Source organism: Ostrinia furnacalis, unplaced genomic scaffold, assembly GCF_004193835.3.
Source record: "Ostrinia furnacalis isolate ACB-3 unplaced genomic scaffold, ASM419383v2 OfSCF7086, whole genome shotgun sequence".
NCBI classification, from domain to species: domain Eukaryota; kingdom Metazoa; phylum Arthropoda; class Insecta; order Lepidoptera; family Crambidae; genus Ostrinia; species Ostrinia furnacalis.
Window position 1 is genome coordinate 198,816 of NW_021137325.1, and position 23,870 is coordinate 222,685.

At 36.9% G+C, this 23,870-nt stretch overlaps 1 protein-coding gene across 1 annotated transcript; it reads right to left on the reverse strand.

Moving 5' to 3' along the window:
* Positions 1-87: 87 nt before the first annotated feature.
* On the reverse strand, positions 88-17,920 carry LOC114363390 (uncharacterized). Its single transcript, XM_028319087.1, has 5 exons — positions 17,423-17,920; positions 12,870-12,970; positions 4,432-4,503; positions 3,713-3,832; positions 88-3,630 (listed from the first exon to the last, which is right to left on the reverse strand). The coding sequence occupies exons 1-5, from the start codon at positions 17,622-17,624 to the stop codon at positions 3,208-3,210; spliced, it is 918 nt and encodes a 305-aa protein (XP_028174888.1). The 5' UTR covers positions 17,625-17,920; the 3' UTR covers positions 88-3,207.
* Between the last annotated feature and the right edge of the window lie 5,950 nt (positions 17,921-23,870).

Genomic DNA, 23,870 nt, shown 5'->3' on the forward strand with positions numbered 1-23,870 from the left:
TCAAAATATAATTAACTATTTACAAGGTTAATAATTATTATAACTAGATAGGTACATAATAAATTTTTCATTCATAATTTTGTTCAGTACTTCACTGTCTCAACAAATTTACATAATACTTATTTCTCTAAATTTTGTTGGCCTAATCCTTAATTCTGATGAGAATTTATCAAATTTTAGATTTAGTTTCCTGGTGTTTTTTTTTTGTCTACAATATTATCATACTTTTAGATGAATTGATTAAAGCCGAATATTAAAAATAAAAATTGTTTACTATTCCTTACGTGGAGTTCCTAATCATTAGAAAATACGACAGTATAAGTACCTAGAATTATTATGAGAGATATGGAAGTTTTTGGAGCAATAGAGACAAAATAAAATTATTCAATAAGAGTTATTTCAGGGAGTTTATCTACTATATCTCATTCAATACAATAACTGAAAAGGAAGCATATTAATTAAATTATACCTTAAGAGCAAGATTTAATACGGAGATGAAATGTGATAGTCGGTCGGGAAGCTCTATTTGTCGAACATCTAGACAATAATCATAATTTAATTACCGTCTTTACATCTCCCTACAGTAAAATTATGTTTCTAATACTTTTAAACAAATAACAATAGGACTATCTAGGGAAATATATATCGTTATGATATACATATAATGTGGCACAGACTACTTTTTACTTTATTATCGTAATGACCAAGTATGGCTTGGGTACATGCGACAGCACATCAAGCTTAACACTGTGGCTTCTTATGTAGAGGTGATAAGAGCTATTTTGCAACAAAAATGTGTAGTCCGATGTGCTATTGCTGTACGAAGAAGCTGTATCTGCCACCCAGACAATGCGTCAACGCACTAGGTATATCTTAAATCGGCCCCGTGGCAGATCCAGCTTATAAAAAGTAATAATTTAGTGCTGAATATCTTTAAACCTACAAATACGGAAGAATCGTTAACAATTATTAATATTATTTTTGACTAGATTTTACAATTAACTTACAAAAAATCTAATGAAACGAAAAGTTACAATTTATTTATCAATAAAGAAACCTATAGTAAGTCGCTAAAACACTCTGAAAGGAAACCGACTACTTAATTATACAGTCACTTACGTGGAATGTCAGTGCACACCACAATTACATAATTTAATTATATTTATAAATATTTTGTATGTTATGTAACCGTAAAGGTTATTATTAAATAACTTTTATTTCAAGTTCATTATTATTTAATTTATAAATGAAAATATTCGGTTCAAAAGAAGTTTCATTACGCTATTATATTATGGTGTTTCCTCAAATTATGCTAGAATAAAATTCATTCATCCTAATTTCATATCATATTAAATACGTAAGGCACTCCATTAATTTTGCTGGTTTTTTGTCGAAAGAGATCGAAAATACTGACACACACAGGATTTTTATAAAAATGAAGACCAATGGAAGTTCAAGTAAGTATATTCACGCACCGCACTTTTAAAACACGTGATCTATTTAAGCTCAAATAAATTAATTTAATATTAAATAGACATACACATTCCTATCCGTTTTGTAGAATTATCTATAATATTAATAAAAGTTACACACACAGTAAATTTGCTTTGATTGAAAGGATCTATAGATTTAGTTACAGCACTGCAACAGTGGTCGAAAGGTATAGCTATCATTGTGGTGAATACATTTCGTTGTAGGGGATTGGTTAATATATTTTACTTGTCAAATTAATAAAATGTTGAACAGAGAGTAAGTACAGTTAGGTACGTAAATTTTTACCGTTGGATAATGTTAGCCTAGATGTTACATGTACATGCTTCATGACACGCTAAGTGGCACAATGGACTCAATATATTATAGCAATAAAATAAGAAATAAAAGAACAACAAAGAACAGTAACCCCTACAAAATAATATATATCACAGATAACTAATAAGAACTCATAATATTAGGTAACTACTTTAATTCATTGCGTAGATATTTAACACGTTTTAGATCATCTATACATGTAACAAACAACTTAACATTTCCTAAAGGTTAACACATTTATGTTGCTGATGCATTTAACAACACAGTATGTGGGATTTGTTATTTTATGTGTTTGTTAAAGATTGTATTGAAATAAAATCGCAACAAACACTTTTACATTTACATTGTTGGACCCCTAAATATTTTAATCAAAAAGCTTTTTATTCATAAGTAATCTTTTTAAAAATTTATCAAATTTAACTACCTAAATACCTACATACATTATGACTTGTTTCTTTACTTTCGGAAAATTTTGAATGTTTACTCCGCGCGGCGTCTGTGGAGCCCCCTAGCAAGTGAAGGATGCAAGACTAATTTATACTTTTAAAAACTTTAGCTTTTAAAATTACATACTTTTATTTATACCTACCTACATATGTAGGTACATTATTTTTATCATATAAAAATGGTTACCAATTCTCTGGAATCCTAAATGTGTAAAAATACATTTACGACTAAGTCATTTTGCATTTATTGAGGAATCGATTTTGTACGGGTATGACTTCAAGTAGGTACCTAATTAGTTATTACGTACTAGGCATTTGTAGTTATCAGTTTAGCTGTTATTGGAGATCTGTTAAGTTTGTTTTAGATTTTACACGTTCTCACTAGGCGTAAGTATTTTATTTCTCCAGCGTACCTAATACATGATTTTTCTGTGTCAAATTGTGTGTTAAGTACAAACTTTAATATTTCGTTGAGGTGTTTGCATGTGATGCTCTCGAAGGTGTTGTATATTTTTCTAAACGTTGGTCCCTATAATTGCTATTGTAATGAGATGTGCTCCACAGGGGCGCGTGCGCAGCGGGACGCCGCGCTGCGGCCGGGTTCTTCGAATAAAGGCACATTGACTCGTGAATCATTTTGTATCCTATGCAATGCAGTACCAACATTTCCACATCTTCCTATACACTTTCTCTTTAGGATCACTCTAAAACTAGTTAAAATGATTAACTAATTAATAATCTACTTTATAATGTATATAAATAAAATGTCACACCACTATTCATCCGATCGTATTTTCGTACACATTAGCAAATTTTGGTATCACATCCTAAAGTTCTACGTTGAACTTCTCGTAGCTACTCTTTTGGCAACATGGTGGTGGAACTAAACATTGTCTAATTAGCTAAGGCGTTGTCGCCTGGAATTAGCACTAGGACGAAGACAATACTGTTATCAGTAGTTGTCTTCGCATTTGATTTCCCGCGAGGCGGGTTGAGAGGACCACTGCGGTTCAGGAGGCGCGTCCCAGTCGGCGAACGACTCGTATGAGAAGTTGTCAGTGGCCTCCTCCAGCGCGACCTCTGCGCGGCTAAAAGCTTCCGCGAACTTCCCAATTTCGGTCGAACCGAAAGCTTGTTGGAAGGCGGGCAGTGGCACCACGGGTGGGCGCTTTTCCTCGGGCGGTGTGCGCCGAGGCTCAACGAAAAAGCGATCTCGAGCCGGCATCGCTGGCTCCGCCGCTACGCTCGCTGCCGGTTCGGGCTTGACAGGAGCTCTCACGCCGTTCTCCCTGCTGTAAGGTTCTTCGTAAGCTCTAAAGGGGGTCGACCTACCGTCCTGTAAGCAAGCTTGATTCTGGGCGGCATGATGGGGACCCTAAAAAGTTAAAGGAACATTTGTTTATAATTAATAATACGGATTAAAATATATTTAAAGTTTTTGAGTAGTCTGTCTATACCTTCATAGGGCGACAGTCGGAAGGATAGCGCATGTGTTCACGTGAGCAGGAGCTGCGTGCCGCCCAGCTGCCGGCGACTGCGTTCGATCCGCCCCAGCCTCCTCCGCCCAAAGCGCCCATCTGGAAACCATACGTGTTCATTACATTTACTTAATAATGGTTGCTATTTTTAGTCGTCATATTTTGTTAACTGAATAATGTTACTGTCGTAGTGCTTCTCTGATAACATAATAAATAAAAAATTTGAAGGTGACCGAAAATGTACAAGCCCACCCGTACAAAATAGACGACGCCGCGTGCCATCAGTTTGCTTGTGACAACGGATGTAGCAACACAACCGAAACGTCAAGTATTACATTTAATGGGTAAGGCTTGTTTGTTGAAATTACCACCAATTTTCCGTCAAAACAATATTATATGACATGTCATCGCATCTATACTATTTACAAATGTCACTTCATCAATTATTATACAAAACACAATAACAATTACACTTGCCATTGAAATAACGAGGCGTCAAAATTGGACATCAAACTAAAACTAATTAAGTGGTTAATTGATTTTAATAATGTCGCAGTTACACTATGCGTGAACTTAATCGAACACAAGCGCGAACATGCGCACTGAAGTATGGGCGACACACGTCGAAACGAACTGAACTGCTTGTTTACACTGGTTCGATTAAGTTCGTGCATAGTGTAACTGCGCCGTAACAATACCTGATAGTGCGGCCACATTTGCGGCTCGCAGTACGCGGGACCGCGGCCGTTCATCCCACATTCTAATGGCGGCTGAAAATTACAATAGCACCAATCAGACCCTTGAAGCTTAAGTTAATTAATACATGAGATAACTGATACGGATGTGGAGGGTTAATTGCGATTTTATCATGAGATTTTCATGAAAGATTAGAGAATTGACTAGATCAGACGAGACGAGACAACGTGAAAAATATCATACTTAGTTATTTTGTGTCTCATAAATCTCAATTTTCTGATAAGATTTATAAAACTAAAAAGAATAATAATAGGTACTACTTCGTCAATTTTATGTAAGTATAAGCATAAAAATTATGAGTGAACATAATAATAGAGTATTATATTATCTGTGATAATAATCTCATAAACTTTTGCATTTAAAATATGAATAAGTTTATTAGAATAAATAAGCTCAACAAGAACGTGTACCTATATCAAATTTATATCGTAACGCAAACCGCCGCGAAAAACTCCCGCTATAATATAAAAGACTTAAACGCGAGCGTTTGCGTTATAAAAACGTGAAGGCATCGAGTCGGAACGTTCCAATCTGGCGATTCCTTACGCGAGTTTATCATTGATTAGGTGACGTCGATGGCGCGAAACGTGTGTTCGGCCGGTATCGATTCAGACTGTAAGCGAGACGCGGTGGGCGGCATGGCTTCCACCTACAAACTGCCGCATTCTCGAGTCCAACTTTTGAAAGTGAATAAAAAAGGTTGGACTTAGTATTTCAGGCAGTTTTGTATCGTATGATATTGTTATGGGCGTTTATTAAGTAGAAAAGTTCTTTGAATCTTCAAATATGGCTTTAGACGTTCACTTAAGTATTGAAACTACTGCGTGAACAAAATGTATAGTAACTTGACGAAAAACTTTTACATTATAATATCACTTCATTTAAAATCAATTGTATATTTTTAAAGTTATATATGAAACTGTAACCGTCAACCGTCAACACAGAATAAATAATAGTAGTACCTACCGTCAGTTAACTTTTAACTGAAGAATAAAACGAACGTTTAACAATTTTTTCCATGCAGTAGGTATCTGTCAGTACGTCAAACTTTTGCGGATGAAAATATCTGGTGAATTTTAATGCTATTTGTTGCTAACTGAAAGCAAAATTATTTTATATATTGAAACTTGTTGTACAACAAGTATACGTATAAAGTGCGTTTAACTTGCTTCTTAGTTCGACATTAGGTCCTTTATAGTACTTATGGAACACACATAAAAGAGTTTTATAGTCTACTAATAGTAAACAACAACCTGAGTGTACCCACTGACACATGGTTCACGCGTCAGTTAACGTAGCCATTTATTTTTAGCGATGGGTGACACGTCAATGTCGTCTCAAAGTTAGTAGTCGAGTGAGTGATACCCATAATAAAATTATTTTTGGAATTGCCACGAAATTAATCATTTGTTCACCGGTCAGCTGAATGAAAAAAGTTTCTGTTTTTGAATAGAGTTGAAATATTTTAATTAGTTATAGAAAATGTTTTATTTGGCAAGTCTTTGTAAATAAAGAGAATAAAGGAAAAAAATAAACCTCATTATAAATACGGATTTTCATGACCACCGCGCGCAATAGTCCAGTCATTATAGTAAGTTCACCTCGGAATTCGAGATACCCAGCTGTAAGTCTGTAAATACGTGTATATTGACACCCTAAAAGTTGTCTCAAAACCTACATATGGTAGGGTGTAAGCAACTATTAAATTTCAAGGTCAACGGTCACAAAAATCGTTTATTTGCGCTTTTTTTAGAAATATCTCATTTCCTGTGGGTTTTTTGCTATTTGTATTTATTATCAATATTGTAGAATACTAAATTCTCTACAAATTTTGTTTAAAAACTTTTTTTATACGGTGAACCGTTTTCGAGATAGAGGGCGGAGAGCGCGCGGTCACTGCATCACTTCAGGTCTACTTAAGCGGTTTAGATTTTTCATACAAAAGGATTTTCCCGCTAATTCCTGTGGGAATTTCGGGAATTCCTTGTTGTAACTAAGCTTTGAGTTTACTAAGGTACCTACATGCCAAATTTCAAGCGTCTAACTTCCGTTAAGCGTTTAGATTTTTCATACAAAAGGATTTTCCCGCTAATTCCTGTTCCCGTGGGAATTCCTAAGTATACTATAACCTGCCCAGGNCCTTGGTAGGGTTGCCAGATACTCCTTGTTTTTATGAAGCTGTAGCGTCTTATTCAGCCATAATAGTTGCTATTTTGCAGCACAATGTTATGGATTGGATGCTGACTGTACAACCCACGCTATTCATTATATGATACTTTTCTCTTTTGTTTTTATTAAAATAATTCCATTAGTGTTTAACTTAACTAGGTATATGCGGTCATCATAGTTACTTAATATTGTTTTATGATAAAAATTCGAACGTTTTAAAATAAGTAATATCCTTACATTATGCATGCCAATTAATTTAAATATTCGCCGTTAGATCCTGCTAGATGGTAACCCTATATTTTCACGGATAAATCTGTATTACCTACGTGTACAGGGAAAGACAAAAGGTAGTTTGGTTGCTAACGTAAGCCAAGCTTCAAAATATTTATATTTTGTTTTTTATCATGTTCAATTGTTCAACCCTGATGATTAACCCACGTATTTGATTAATGAACACTTTACCGAGTCTACATCGCAGCATCATTATAATTATTTTGGTGTCCAAATCTTTCATTCACGCCTGCATCTCATGGCGAGTGAAAGAGATAGGTATAGCAATCGACGAATCAATTTTCTGAAGTAGGGCTTCGGAGAAAACCTTTAACCTTTGTGTAATAGATCTTTCTAGCATCGTTCGTTCTCGTTTCAGCCGAAGACGTCCACTGCTGGACAAAGGCTTTCCCCAAGGATTTCTACAAAGACCGGTCCTGCGCCGCTCGCATCCAGGCACCTCCCGCGACCTTCACCAGATCGTCGGTCCACCTAGTGGGAGGCCTGCCCACGCTCCGTCTTCCGGCTCGTGGTCGCCACGGTCGCCACTACACGACACGTCGTTCTAGCATAGTCTGTATAGAATGCCGAAAGAGAAAGAGACCAAAAATTACTACCATCTATAATTTTGAGAACCCTGATTTTGTGCCAACAAACCAGGTAGGGTTTCTTCAGTAATAAATTTCAAAATTCTCTATCTCTCCTATCACGCCGTGTTAGACAGCAACGCCGGCTCATAAATTGTGAGGCCTTTTCTCCGCAAAAACGTATTTTCGACTTCATTTTATTCTCACGTGAGCTTCAGGATTCAGGTTCTCACGTGAGCATCAGGGTGAGTGAGAGAGAACATGCAGTAACTTTGTAATAACCCATAAGAATAGAAAAAGTTAGGGGTTGCCAAATAACTTCATACTTTCTAGAGCTTAATAAAAGTTTTAAGTTAGTCACTAAAAGTTGGAAAGAAAAGTTTGAGATATTATCTCATTTGTATATGTTATGTTGGTAGGAAAAACAGTAAATTTTATTTTCGTTAAAATAAATGACGTATTTTTCAGGCCGCCGCCAACCGGCCATTGTGGAAATCATTGGGGGAGCCCATGTTCAGCAGTGGACGTCCTATGGCTGAAATGATGATGATGATGAAATGTATTTTTAAAATTATCGCCTTTTAAGAGTCGTGTCTAATAAAGAAATGAAACATTTATTCCGCGTGTATTTGTACACGCGAGATGAATAAGATATATGAATGAGCCATAAAAAAAAATATTTTCCTTGACTCAAAGTTGCTGCCAGACTCGTATTTAATTATTTATAACACGTCGTAGCAATTAAAGCGTCAACCGTTTGTTTTGGTTTTAGTTGCCTGCATGTGCTTGCTTAATTTATTTAATGTCTTAACGCCGGGTGCATTTTGCATTGTGATAATAGCATAACTAGGATCTACACGGCTGAGCCGGCGATTTATGTGTCGTAAAGAGAGCTCTGTGTTAAAAAGCTCGTTATTTTATTTTTTTAAATTCTTGCGTATTATTTCAAATCGTTTCATGAATATCATACCGAGGTGGTGATTTTTATTAACTTTTCTTATAGAAAATAGTTTTAGTATGAAATCTCTTCTTACTAACTTTTTATTTTACTGCGAATTTGTAGATATCGATTAAAAATACTTTAGTTAGATAAAGATAATTATTGTTAAGTTTTCCCAAATTCCAACCAATAATTTTTCTTAAAATAAAAATTTTCATGCTGAAAAACTTTTGCAATGCTAAAAATAGTAGGATATACCTACCTAGCAGATTCAAAAATAGTAAACAAAAGAAAAACATAAATTGTTTTTGGTTTTAAAACAGATACAAAAATGGTAAACATAAGAAAAACGTCGTAGTTAATAGCGTCGGTAGTCATGATGAACTCCAGTGCCGAGGGAACCGGCGCCGATCGATGGACGTCACTCCGTGCACCGACGACCGGCGTGCATCGCGGCGCTAACGGTGCGCCCGTCATCGTTTACATCGGTACGGTGCACCGCTACAAAGAATTGTCTGGCCAAAAAAGTGCCTTGCCAACAACATAAATAAATATAAATTACTTTGAGCAAGATAATGACAATTCAATCTCTGTTGTAGCAGAGTTTTTATCATCTTACTAGCTGACCCGGCGAACTTTGTTCCGCCTTAATGGCAATAAATAAACAGACTTTTTTTTTTAAATTTCGAACGGGATAAAAAGTATCCTATGTCCTTCTCCTGGCTCTAAACTACCTCCCTGACAATTTTCAGCTAAATCGGTTCAGCCGTTCTTGAGTTATAAGTGGAGTAACTAACACGACTTTCTTTTATATATATAGATTTACAAGACAAGACATTAAAAATCATTTATGTTATGTTATTTTATCTACCTCAAGATAGGAATTTAAATACTATATTTTTGGACACCTCTAGCCCAAACATGACACTTTATTATGTCTTTCTGATCCGTTGTAAGCATTTTCGTCATAAAATAGCGTCATCTATTGCAACTGCATTTGAAGCGTCAAGGTTAGCTGTAGCTACCTATGCCTTCGTCTGAACAAAATCATAATTTCTGTACCTACACTTTTTTGTCTTTAAAAGAACGTATTTACAATTACGAGACCTATATGTACGACTTGCAAATGTTTGTGGGCATCAAAGCATTATAAATAATTTTATTGCAAATGCCAATAATGAATACATACCTTGTTTCAGATTTTAGAATACCTATCAAAGATAAGATAAGAAAAGGTAAGATATAGTTCGGAGGGCGAGAGGCCGATCGATGCCTGTCATTCTTTCAACTGCCGCCTTCGTCGCGCCTTTCTTGGCCTACGAGGTAATGATTTAAATTAAATACTTACTAAAATGTTATATTTTTCGGCTGTAAACTAATTCTTATTAATTAACATTACACTATTTATTCCTTTTAAAGATCGTGCGAAATGACCAAGCTCTAACATTTTAACTGTTTCGAAATAGACGTACGTTTGGAAGATAATAACCAGTTACCATTATTTTCTCATGTCACTGCACGAGATTTAGTGTTACTTTCTATTAATGAAATAAGTCCTCGAGGGACCACCTTATGAACATACATAATACTAGATAAAGTATACCTATTGTTTTTACTTAGTTAGACATTTATCTTACCTATCGTGATTAATGTTATTATGTTTTTCTTTTTATACTTAGAAAACCACTTTTGAGGTATTTACTATTTTTCCAGTGACATGCACAACTTTGCACCTTACGGCAATCGACAAATCTAACTCCGTGTCATGCAGATCCTAATTCAATCCGCGTGAATAAAACATCGTTTCTGAATGACATTCCCACGACAGACGAATCAATCCTGGTTTCGGCAAATCGCGCGGAGGAGAAAACTTTCGTCCGTATTGAAACGTATCGCTTCCGAAGTTCGTTCAAGTTACTTCGTTACTCCAATTTGCCGTGCCGGCAAACAGGTTGCGCTACGTGTCTGTCTATGGCGCTACGGATCTGTCTGCTACGGCGATTACTGGACGAAAAGTTTCAACTTTTGATCAATTACTTTTGAGTTTAATATTTTACGGGCGCGTTAACCCCTGAACGCGATTATGTCGTCTTTTGTTTAATACACGTGAATATCTACTTGCTTATTACTTTACACGCCCTAAATTTTAAAAAGTTTAATATAGAGCAATATGAGACGGGACCGGTTAATGCAATATTTCATAACTAAATTATTTACATAACTTATCCGAAGACTGACAAGCAATAAATTAAGGTAACCGCGATTTATCAATTCGCGTGCACATGATCTAAATTTTGCTGTCTTTACCTGATCTTTGCAAACTCGAAATTATAATAAAATGGCACTCAATCAAAGTTCTCATCCATATATCAGTGGCGATCACAAAACGTTTCGAGTGAGTGAACTTTGCGAAGTCGTTAACCTCGTCTCTGCGCCGGACCCGGACCGGTCGCGTGCGGAAACAGCTGAATCTGTACTGGCACGAACAATTAATAAACGCGTGATATGTTTATTGAGCCTATGAAACGTATTGATCCTAAAAACATCAAAAATTTTGTTGAATAAAATAAATTTCGCTTAAGATTTGTATATCATAAACACTCGCCCAAAACAGGTTGGCAGTAACTGACAAGAATACGCCTTTGAATTTATATTATCAACAGACGCGCTGCCGGTAGTCATAGCAATGCGTAAAGCCACGTTCAGACAGCGCCTTATACCGGTAAAGGCTTTACACATCGTCTCGCCCGTTACACGTCGCTAAACATTTGCATTCCTGTCTTCTAGCACTGCTTTATCCAGGCTGTACAACCCTAAAAATGTTTGCGACATCTACGTGATCACAAATCCGCATACACGGCTAGTTGTTCCTACGTGCACACGAACTATCGAGCGAGGCGGCCACGTGACTTATCGATCAGCGCGCCCACGACACTCGGAAAAATCAACCGCTGACAGCTTTCATAGGGCACCTCCACCTCTCAGGGCCGCCCGCGCGCGCCGCCCGCCCTACCCCGCCCTCATTAGCGCCTTTGTGCCGCTCACTTGTCTTGTAATATGACGCCGTAATGATACCACTTTCGACTCGATTATTTGTCAACGTTCTCTGTAGTTAAGTGTCTGGTTCGGACAGTGAGTAGCGCCGGAACTAATTTGTTATTGTTTATTAATTTAATATTTTTATAGTTTATGCCGTTACGTTGTTAAGTTTTTAAGGCCTTTTTAGTAGAGATAATTTTTTTATTATAATTTTTTGAAAAAGTTAAAAGAACAGTTAATCAATGTCCCATAAAGGTACCCGAATTTAAACAGTAAAATTAATACATAATCTTAACTGAATGTACAATTTTGAACTGTAATAATTATAATTACCATCAATTAAATTTTTCCCTATTCAAATATTTCAAGAAAAAACTAATTTAAAATAGTAATGAAATAGTCCTAAATAGGTACTACCATCACGCCATTACTTCATTATCTAACACTAAAATGAATGTCAATGTACGCGCCACGGCCGAACGCAATCGATTCAACATTGATATTCAGCGGCAAACTTTCCGCGCACATTTTCAACTTGAACTGAATGAAAATCATTTCAACCGCTCAAATGTAAGGAATGTTTCGCATCGCATCCTCGCGTGGCTGCCGACTCAATTTAACCTCTATTCGGAGTGCGCATGATTGATGTTAGAATGCGACGAAGGCTCGTTTCGCCGCCGACTGTCCTGTGACACTGACCTACATAATTTATACTGGCCTTTTCACTCGGAGTTATCGTATTATATTTTCGTAATGCAATAAAGTTTCGACGATTAAGCCGTGCGCTTGGCTGAATTTTTACGTCGTGCACTGTTATCGTAGACGTAGAGTTTTATGTTTACTTTTAGTTGGAGAAGTTTGTTGTGTGATGCCAGTATGATACTAACAGAATTTAGGTACTCAACAATGTTGATTAATGATGTAAGCGTTAACTAATGATGGTCTAAAACTTTGTAGACTTGACTAGATATTGTGTATACTACCCGTAGTAAGTTTCTATATTATTCTAGTTACCTAGTCAAACTTTAGTTGCTATTATATCAACTCATATTTAGGAGGACTTTATAAGGTGGCAATTTTTTAGACAGATTGAGGCCCTTTATTGCAAACGACATAAAATTGACAAATTAGTGCTATAATTTTCTTAGACAGTCTTATCGTTAGGAAGCGCTCTCTTTCAAGCAACTCTGGGGGAAGACAGTTGTTTGAAACATAACTGGGAAGCGGTGATTTAGTTTAATTTTTACTTGTTAAAAATAAAGTTTGCTTGGAAGAGCAAGCAACCCTGGGGGAGGACAGTTGTTTATAACGCAACTGCAAAGCGGTGATTGCTATAATATTTGACTAAAATAAAGTTTCAAAGTTAGGAACTTACCGTAGGCGGATGCGGCAGGTGTTGTGCTGGAATGAGCGGCCGCTCGCGACGGGCGACCGCGCGGCGCACGCGCGTCTCCTTTGACGCGTACGCGCCGTATTCTGCAAACAACAACCTGTATCAGACATAGAATACAATAGAATGGACTTTATACTTAACACAGTGAGCACAATTTATAAACAATAACTACACAAAGAAAAAGAAAGAAAATTAGTAGGTAACTGCGCCAATAGCCTCAGCTCAGCATTTATACATGCTCGTAAGGGCATGTCAAGAAGCTGGTCTAGATACTTTCTAGTTTCTTCACAACTTTCAGATCATACATGAGTACCTTCTTCTATGAGACTTACGCCCGTATTCCCAAACGATGCTTTCTTATGTGAAGCAGCAAATCGAACGCACAGCGTTGAATAGAGCTCTGTGATTGGTTCGTGTGTCACCCTGTGCGTCCACGTGCACTGTGAGACCTCATAGATTACTTTTTATAAACATTAGTTTGTGAATACGGGCGTTAGTACTCAACCTTCATTGAAGGTTGGATTTCATTGAAGGCCAAACTCTAGATCCCTGCTATCTAAGTATAGGAGATGCAGATATCTCAGGGACGACACTTATCCGCACTGACTGGGTTTCTTTGGAGGCCAAACTGTAGATCCTTGCTACCTATAGGATACTGCATACATCTCAGGGGTGACATCGCACTGGTTGGGTTTCATTGGTAGGAATGAGAATCCCGATATAATTCTAAGAATAATATCAGTTTATCGTCATCATCTGAACCATCTAAACGTTGATAAACTGGAGAGTAAAGTCTACAACGAATAGTCCACAAAAATTAGCATGCTTATAAATTTGCTCGTGTTCTTTCTAGCTAAAATATGTATGTCAGCAAACTTTTCAATTTAAACTAAAGATCGTATATCTGTTTTTGGGTACTCGTCATGGGTCAACTAGTCGTATACAGACTATAGACCTCGCCCATCGACAAGCTAGTGACGCCTGCATCAAATTGCCCCCAACAACCTTAATCAAGTTGCTCGTCCGTAGCATAGTAGGTACGTAACGTAGGTACTATTACCTCAAGGTTACTGAGAGAGAACAGTAAAGCTAATATTATAATCTGAATTCGATTCCAACAAAAGTACGGTCTTTCAACTACCAAATACCAAAATAACTGAGATTATCGTATCTTTAGCAAGAGGTATAACTGCTTCTTTTATAAAACCCCAACAATGATTAAATCAGAAAAATCCCTAACTCAATAACAGAAAGTTACAATGTAAACCCAAACAAATAAACTTATAAGTATTAAGGCGTTAAGTACGTTATGGTTTATTAATAAACGCCCATGAAATATTCATGAGTAAACAATATGAATAATGCATTTGCACTTCGTATTTAATGAAAGTATTCCCAACGCTATCTGGTAATGGTAACTTGTATAATAAAATTGTATGAGCATCTTACAAGATGAAGTGATAATTAAAATAGAGCTAGTATGTTTTCAATGTAATGTGGTCCATCATGTTCCTAAACGACGTCAATGATAATCGCTTATGCAACAAATAAAAGAACATTTCACACGATAGTAAAATACTTAATTTCTCACAATGTTGCAACAATGCGTCATAATAAAATTGTGAAATTATTTCAATAATTGGGAAACAAGTATGCTAGTAACTAAGGGTCTCTAGACAACGTAATCCTATCATATTTTGTAATCGTTTTGCTTTTAGTTATACAGTTAGTTGAAAACAGAAGTTTACATTAAATTATTACCAAAAGATAGACGCTCAGAACGGTTTTCAAAATCACATTCAACTTGATATTCAGTAAAAAAGTAGCTTTAACTTAGTAGCAATACATAATCCAACAAGTTTATTAGGTAGGTACTACGTCTCTACGCAAAAAGTAACTACGAACAATATGTGCATGAGTATCAATAAATTAACCTACATGTTGCAGTAAGTAACTCAGCGTAAGTAAATTCAAGTGAAACGTTGGATATTTGTCAACAATAATACAGTAGAGATGTTATTATTACGTTCCAATGAAATTGTTTACAATTGAATCACTCATCGAAGCGGGGATATGTCAACATGTTTAATTATAGCGCTGTCACAGCCATATGTAAACAATATACAACAATAGAATCGTCATACCGGATTTTGTATGTTATTTTGCTAACTGGGAATGACAGCTTGTTATTTTATAGGCTTAGTTACTTGCTGGTTATTTTCACAAATGAAATACTAGCGAGAGCCTGCGGCGTTTTCCCTGTGATAACATATTTTCTACTTCGCTTCAGGGGCTGGGTTTCCAGATTTTCTTTAGTATATTTCCAGGATTTGCAACAATTTTCTTTATCCTCTAACTTTCTTGTTAAGCAAAAATAAAAAGCTTTTTGAAAGTTCAAGGGTTAATCTGCATATAAAAGACATATCCCGCTAGTAAAACTGATAAACGTACCAGTAAATACAATTTCATTAAGAAAAAATTTCGCGTGAAACCCTGAAAGTCCAATCCAACATTTCAAATGTCCATAATCATTTCCATAATTTCATAAGGGTGCGAAAATCCTTTAATCGCAAATCTAACTGGAAAACATCTCGGCGAAATAAAATTGAAATGGTAGAGCGGGAAGATAAATATTTTGTAAATCCCGTCTCGCACCTCCTTAACGCCTTCCTCGGGATAAAATTAAAATACAAATTGTTATCTGTCGCGGGAAATTGTGCGAAAAAATTCATCTACATATTCATTAATCGCTGACCTGACGAGGCGCCTGTCCAGGCGCAGGATTGAGCCCTAATGTCGTTAAATTATTGTCCCCGTCGCTTAAAAAGGAAAAGATTGTTACCTCGGCTACCAGCAGTTTTGTAAAAAACTTTTCGTAAGGTTTCCCTTGCAAACTTCGTACGTAACAAAATTGTGTTACTAACAGAGAGGAATATAATAATGGAAAGTTTTTTACGGCTTGAATAACTTTCCGTGTTCATGTAACCTTCAATTAAGAAGAAAGGGTCTGTAACCTACAGTTGACTGAAAACGTATTATTTAAAATTGTGATGCAAATAGCTTGGAAAATGTGGAAATTTCATCATTTTTCATTGTAATTTTATTTGTTTTAAATTTTTGTCTATTAATAATTTTTACAAGTTTACACCTATCGATATTGAGCATGTAAGAGCCTGAAAAGTACTTGAAAATAATTTAAACCGTGTAAGTACTTGGAGACTCATAATTTTCACGGCTTGAACACACGCACTAATTAATAACGCGTGTGTGCAGCTTGACCTGTTTCTTTATCGACTGAGACCCACCCGCTAATATCATTAGCGATTGCGAACTTCAGTATAATTCACGTAGCATACAGAAGCAAGTTTGCAGTGAATCGCAACGCGGGCGTTAGTACCCCGGTCAATATGTAGAGTGGCGAGAGCGCGATCAATCGAGTTGCGGGGGCGCGACCACCTGTTGCGTCCCCCGCCTCCCCTCGGCATCGACACGTGACGTAGTCGAGAAATCCAGCCAAACGTAAACATTAATTCTTACTTCATTCTTCATTGTTCAGATTGTCGCTTGCGCCACGCGCATTCCGATCTCTGGCGTATTGGTAAACAAATTTCAGACGCAGACGCGCGCGATTCGAACAACTTTAGCAAGTATGTGGACGGAAAACTAGTACAGGGCTAGTAATTTAATTATGTTGAGGAATTAGGACTGCTTGCGACGGACTGTTTTTCATATGTCGCGTTTTGTAGATTCGTTGCTACAAAAATACAGTTTTCAGTTTCTTTTTCAAGCTGAAATATGAAAACTCATTTCCTTTTTCAATTTTTTTCCAAATACACCGGTTGTTATCTTTTGTGGACACGAATTATTTTAATTGGGAAAGTGTTCAAAATATTTTAAAAATTCAGCATTATTTGTTGTCAAAATATTATCAATTGACTGTTTTATGTACTGGCAGAGGTTATCTTTATTTAGTTTTACAGCTTGTTTCCTGAAAACTGTGCAGTTGCAAGTTTGTAACGACTTTGAAAGTCATAAACAAACTCTCCGATAAAGATAACGTTGGAAATTTCAACGTACATGGATGTAACATGCGTTTCTTGCAGTTTCCTATTTTGAAACAACTTATTTATGCTATATGCTAATCCTAATATCAAAAGAAAGTGAATATATTCCACTAGCGGCCGCCCGCGACTTCGTACGCGTGAATATCATTAATCATTTTTCCCGCTAATTCCCGTTCCCGTGGGAATTTCAGGAATTCCTTTCTTAGTGCACCTCTACGGTACCTAAGCTACGTCCCTTCCAAATTTCAAGTGCCTACGTTTAGCCGTTTAGGCTGTGCGTTGATCTGTCAGTCAGTCAGTCAGTTTCTCCTTTTATATATTTAGATGAATAGCCTTCATTTTCTTCTCAAATGCTGTGGCAGGAACTCTACATTAAAGTTACATCTTTAAATGAATAAATCAATAGTTTATTGCATCCCATGATCTTCTGAAAAGTCCTGAAAAAATAGTAAAAGCAATAGTAATACCAACCCATAGGCAACACATGTTCATTGTGGTGCGGGTGGTGCGCGGGGTAGTCGTAGCGGTAGTATCTCGCGTAGGGGTCCTGCGCGTGCGGCGGGTAGAAGGCGTGCGCGAAGGGCGCGTGCGGCGGCGGCGCGTACCCGTAGCCCTCCCAGCCCGCGTAGGCCACGCCGTGCCCGCGGTACTCCCCGTAGTTGCAGCAGTCCATCGCTCACGCGCCCGGAAGACCGCCCGCCCGGCCTGGCCATCCTCGGCGCGCCGCGCACCGCCACATCACTCGGCTTCCTTCACCTACACGACCTAAACATTCCGAAAGTTTCAAAGTCAAAAACCGGAAGAGTTCGACGAGATCGCGGCGGGAAACGAGCGCGAGGGCGACGTTAGCTAGCGAAAAGAGGTCGGTCGAGTTTGCCGGCGACGGCGGATCGTATGGAGTGGCGGCAGCGGGGCGCGGGCCGCGAGGGAGGGGCGACGCCCGCTCGCCGGCGGCTCGGCGCAGCGCGGCGCTCGACGGACGCCGACTGAAGGCGCCTTGGAATCGATACGCCGCCGCCGCCACCGCCCGCCGCCGCCCGCCGCCCGCCGCCGCACGCCGCCCGCCGCGCCGCTACCTGCCTGCGCCCGTATTGCGCGCGAACTTTGTCTTCCCCGACGGAATTTTATATTTAGAACCATGGTGAAACGATTGATCGATACTTTGCACTATTAATTAAGACACACTTTCACTCTATGGCAAATACAGTTTGAATGGAGAGACACGATGTTTGTTTAGATGGAATTCATGAAGCGATCGGGTGCTGAAAAATAAAATTTGTCGGTGATGCAACTTTTGAATTAACGAACATAACTTTTTTCGCGTTGCGGTCGCATCGATGACTTGGTTAGAGGTAGTCTAATAACATCTTTACGGATAGTCGCGAAGTTTTATCGAATTGCGCGTAGGCGGCAGTGACCCATATCGCTGTAGTCATGTGGCGCAGCCCGCGCCCTTCGTCCTTCGCACCATTTAACATTCCCGCGAAGTTTTTAAATAAGTATTTGTTAAAATTATTAAACACCACACAAATCTTATGTAGAGTATGGGAAAGCTCGAGTACATCTTAATTAACTGAACATTTCAACGGTTACAAACAGTCCCAGGATGATAATTGAATATCTACTTATCTATCAGTCTCTGCTGTAAGAATAATAACTAAAGCGAAATCAATAACAAATAATTAATATCCATTTTCTAGATTTTTATATAAATGTATGGAAAAAAATAATAAAAACTATTTAAACCTTTTATTTAATAAGTTTTATTCAGAATTGACAGCTCGTTGTTCAAAGCGCAGCTAGTTTGAGTTTATCAAAAATCTTTGGAAAAACAAAAGAATTCTAGAGTATTCCTGAAACATTTATCCCTATGCCTACATATTGGCCTATGTTTAGCGAGGGCATACCAACGCGTAGTGATAACCTCGGCAGCTTCACATTTCAATGGAGATGTTCTATCGCATATCAAACACAGGTCATCCTGGGAACCCTTCAATTGTTCAAACATCGATTACATAAATTAACTATGCAGTATTGAAGTCAGAATTGGTAATATCTTTTCAGTGTGCTACCGTATTGACAATAGAACTTATCCTAACTAAACATCGCTTATAAATATTAATATAGTCTTGTGCGCACTTTGTGCTAGAACTACGAGTAGACACTTAATAAAATATGATTTTGCGAGTGTACTTAGAGTTTGTTCACGGAGTTATGAAACCAAATCGCTGTTTGAAGAAGTTTTCAGTGCGCTTGCGCACAAACGAGTGGTTTGAACGATTTGCGCGAAACTAGCTGTCACTAGGTAACTTTGTGTTCGTTGTAGAAGTGTTTACATTTAGTAGAGTCACAACTTTTAGGGGTTTATTATAGAAAGTTAAACGGCGTTGAACACTTTGACATTAGTATGGGAATGACATTTTAAACGTGTTTAACTTCTGTATATGTTTATAATAACACCATTAAAGTATGTCATTTTTGTTTTTGTTTCTAGTACCTACGTCAACAAAAAAAAAACAATATTACACAAAAAGTGAACATGGTAAAGTTTAGACTGTAGGCACATTTTGTTTGAAAATGTGAGATTGCGAACTCAAAGATAATGATATATTATTTTAAGTTTGTTGAATGTTAGTAGGAGGTTACTAATCCCTCGAGATAGAGCCTAATAAGGTGATCATTTGCGCGTAATTAGGCGACATTATGAACAATGCGATTTGAATTTCAATTAGACGTTCACATGATAATTGACTATTAGCGATCCATTACAGCAAATACTAATCTTGGAGATGAAGTGTACATTGGATTAGGCTTAATTAATAAGTTGGTATAGGTACACGGTATATTAGAAGGAATTACATTGAAAAATATACTTTTGCTATTTTTAACTATTGTAAGAGCGCTTTTCACCTGTAAGCCTGATTTATAATAAAACACTTTGAAAATGTTATGAACTCTAGGTACTCCTTAGTCATGTTAAATAACTTTAATTAACGTACCTAATCTTTAAGTGTAAAATAACTTTAGAAAGGTCAGATACAGAAAACATAGAGTTCAAACGCTCTACCTTAACTAGTACTTCCACATAGGCACATGCATGGGCATTTTAAGTAACTTCAGTGTTCCATTAACGTAATGAGGTCATCCTACATGTGTACGAGTATAGGCCGCTGAATTAAAGCCTATACCTACGTATCGACAACGCTTTTTGCGCTGGGCACTCAGTGATCGAAAGTTGATTATACCAAATTGTGGTCCATATAAGGGCTCCTATAATCATAAAGCCTATGAAATGAACGTGTCGATCGATATCACTATATCTATCTGTCCTTGTGGCGCGAAACGGAGTGTTTCCCGAAACCCGGAGTGTCAGACTAATCAATAAAGGTTTCAGTCGAAACTCAGAACAGAATGACCCACTATACTTTATTGCGAACGGGTGAGAACGCGATTAGTACCACGCAGTACCATCTGTGGTGAACGTGTCCCGATAAGTGTGTTCTAATGTATGTAGTAGAGAAGCCTGGCGCGGGTTATCATGCAGATTGCGGCGAATCAATAGGGGCGCCTCGGCCACTGACGGCGGATGACGATCAATAGCCTCCCAGTGGAGCTGTCTCCGCATTAAGGGGCTTCCTCAAACGCCCTTACACCTACCCGCACCTACCTACGCTGCGCACATCGCACAATGCAACGACTACTCGTACACACGTCGAATGCAAACGTCTGCGAGCGTTACATTTTGAATTGGGTATGTTAAGTCCCTTGTGTGTAGCGCGAAACGTTTCAGGACTATTAGCCTATCTAGGAAAATTTATAGTTTTGCGTTTTACACATTTAGGACTTTATTCACAATACAGAAACTAAATCTTGGTACTTAAGTCTAACTATTATAATTTAGTGGCTTTGCGTAGTAAAAGTGCTTTTTAAAAGCCTACTCGTAAAAATAAATGAATTTTATAACTGTTTTTTTAATATTTTTTTATTTTATTACCTAAGTAAGTAAATATGAATAGGGTGAAAACTTTTATTGATTGAAAATTTTTGTTGAGAGTTATTTGCCGTAAATTTTCATTACATTGGCAGAAATTAGATAAATGAAGTACCTAGGTATCCCAAGTTCCATGAATAAGTTTGTGTTTTCGTGTATTTAACTTTAGGTAGCCTACATTCTCTGATTTCGTAATTAGGTACTATAAGTACTATACAAGATTAGGCGGAGTAGGCCTATGAAACACCATTTACTTTCGCATAGAAACCTAGGTAGGTACCTACATTTAATAAGACGAAAACTGATCGACAGGGTAAAAATTTGGTACGTACCTACTTTTAAAAAAAATCTCGTCTCCGAAGCTAGCCCCGAGCAACATCGGAAAAGCTTTTTCTTTTTTGAACAACAGAACCATATTCAAGGTTTTTCGAAACAAAAAATACATTGTAAAACACCAGACCAATCCTTATTAGGTTTGATTCCCTTTCAATATAACAATATTGGACTTTCTATGGCTTTTGGGAAACTTTACATAAAGCTTTCCTCTCCTGGTTGCTACGCGTAAAAGCATTGTAAAATAAAATTAAAAAATAACTCATAAACTCATTAGCTTACTGCAAATGATGTGAATATTATAGCTAAGTACGTAATTCTGTGCAGCGCAATTTTGAAAATGAAATGAAAATGAAATATTTTATTCAGCGACACAAAACAACATAAAAAATGAAACAAAACTAAAACTAAAATTTTAGTCTGTAGGTATTTTGTTGCCATACTTATTCGAGTATAGTCACAAAATTTTCCAACATTTCAGTGCGTTATTTACAACGCGACTCTACAAGGCCACTTCGAGAGCAAGATTTTCTCCCGATAATCTCTACGACACGAGAGTTCTTATCTGGATTTAGCGTGTGGCATATGAATAGTGTGTGGAAATGTAACTACGTAGTACCATGGTAGTACGTACAAAAATCTGTAACTAGTGTGCCACGGCCACCTAACATTTTTTTTCTCTTTATTTGGGACAACAAACAGTTACATTGAGGGCTTATGTAGGTACTAAATCTTAATAATTTGAAAATTTTGTAACATTTGAGGCAAAATTCAAATACCGGTCGGTAGTTTAACAGAAAGATAGGTATCTAATTTATTAACTTTCGCTATCAGGTAGTTATTAAAATGTGTACCTATCGTTAAGAGTTGCATCTCAAACTAAATTTTTGATAACTTAAAAAAATCGAATACCTACCAATGGCAGGAATCGAACCCACGACTCTTCGCTCATATAATTTTCCGTAACCATTACCGCTGCAGGCTGTTGCTAGTAACTTTGGTACTGTTCGTCGTTTCGCAACCCTTTTGAAACACCTCTCAATTGCAAAATGTCTCATGCTACGAGGGGCACTCCCCTAAATATCAGCACATAGCGACAATGCCGAAAAACAATGCCTTGTTCTTAATTAATTACGAAGACTTAATTGCTTATAATATTCTAAAAAATGTTAAATAAAGTTCTAAGTAGAGCTGATAAATTATAGTAACGAAAAGGTAGAGTCGATGGTCTTTTGTTTGTTTCTTGAATTTTTTTACAAGTCAATGTAGGAGTATAATGTTGCTGGGATACATCGAAAACAATGCCGAGATACGCAAATTAAACTATTGTCGTAATTAAATATTTTCTTCAAATAATTAACAAAAAAACTGCTTGCAGTACAAGTTAGCGATACACTGATTTAGGTATGGTTTACCTGAACGTTAGTTGCCTACATAATGTATAATTGACTGTAGTAAGACCAACCTTATAAAAGTTGTAAAAAAATGAAAGAAAGAAAAAAAAACTAGTGAAATCACGAATAAACCAATAAAGTTAACGTGTTTTATTCTTAGGAAAATATCAACACAGTAATAAAACTCGAAATACGAAGCATACGTTTTATTTCATAACATAATTTAAAATGTAAATCTTGTAAAATTCTGAATAAAATGTTCAACAATATTTAATTAGATTTAACGTAAATATATTCTATAACATTACGATAACTATAAATATCTGCTATAATCGAATTTAAAAAATATTTTTCACTAGCTTAATAAATATTTTTATGTTAATTACACTTTCACTAATGGCATTCGACGCGTCGGAGTAGATCAAAAATTTTGCTACCAAAAGACCTTACGCAAAACTATCATAATATTGAGATATAACAAAAAAATATTCAACTTAAACACTACGCTAACACTAGAAAATAGAAAATGAAAACAATATAAAATTTCGGTAACTTATAAAGTAACTTTTTAATTATAACAATTGTTTTGGCACAATTACCAAACATAATAATATCATAAATTTTGAAACACTGCCGTGGGAACAGTGCTCCCATACATTCAAGTAGAAACAGAAACGTCTATGACTTTTCATTTAAGAAAATACTGATACAATTTTAAAATGCAACTTAGTGCATAAGATTTTCCGACGACGTTAGAAATTGGCAAACATTTACAGATCATTTTGGCGAAGTCATCATCTTCCATATTCCTGGTTGTCTTCCAGAATAACGTCTCACAATAATATAGGTCCAGCGCTGTTTTTGTAATATTTGAAGTTCAGCGTCAGCGAAACATAGTCTTAGAGTAGGCGCACACCGTTGATTTTTCGTCGGCCGATAGTTTAGTCGGGCAGTTGATCAGTATGGACATGTATGAGAGTGCGCACACTACGCCGATTCGATTTGGCCAATTCTTCATACAAATTAAAATCGGGCACAACTATCGGCCAACTAAAAATCAACGGTGTGCGCTTACTCTTAATTTTTAAATGTCTCCCCTCCTGTGCTGCTCGAGCGCTATACCTATAAAATTTCTTTACCTACATTACATTCGTTCCTGTTAAACAGGCGATACAAAAATATCGTTATTTCTATGCCGTAA

Excerpts from the sequence above, each read along its gene's own strand:
- LOC114363390 (XM_028319087.1), bottom strand. The coding sequence starts at position 17,624 with ATGGACTGCTGCAACTACGGGGAGTACCGCGGGCACGGCGTGGCCTAC. Across the intron at positions 12,971-17,422 it reads TGAACATGTGTTGCCTATGG|AATACGGCGCGTACGCGTCA; the intron begins GTTGGTATTACT and ends TGTTGTTTGCAG. Across the intron at positions 4,504-12,869 it reads ACCTGCCGCATCCGCCTACG|CCGCCATTAGAATGTGGGAT; the intron begins GTAAGTTCCTAA and ends TGTAATTTTCAG.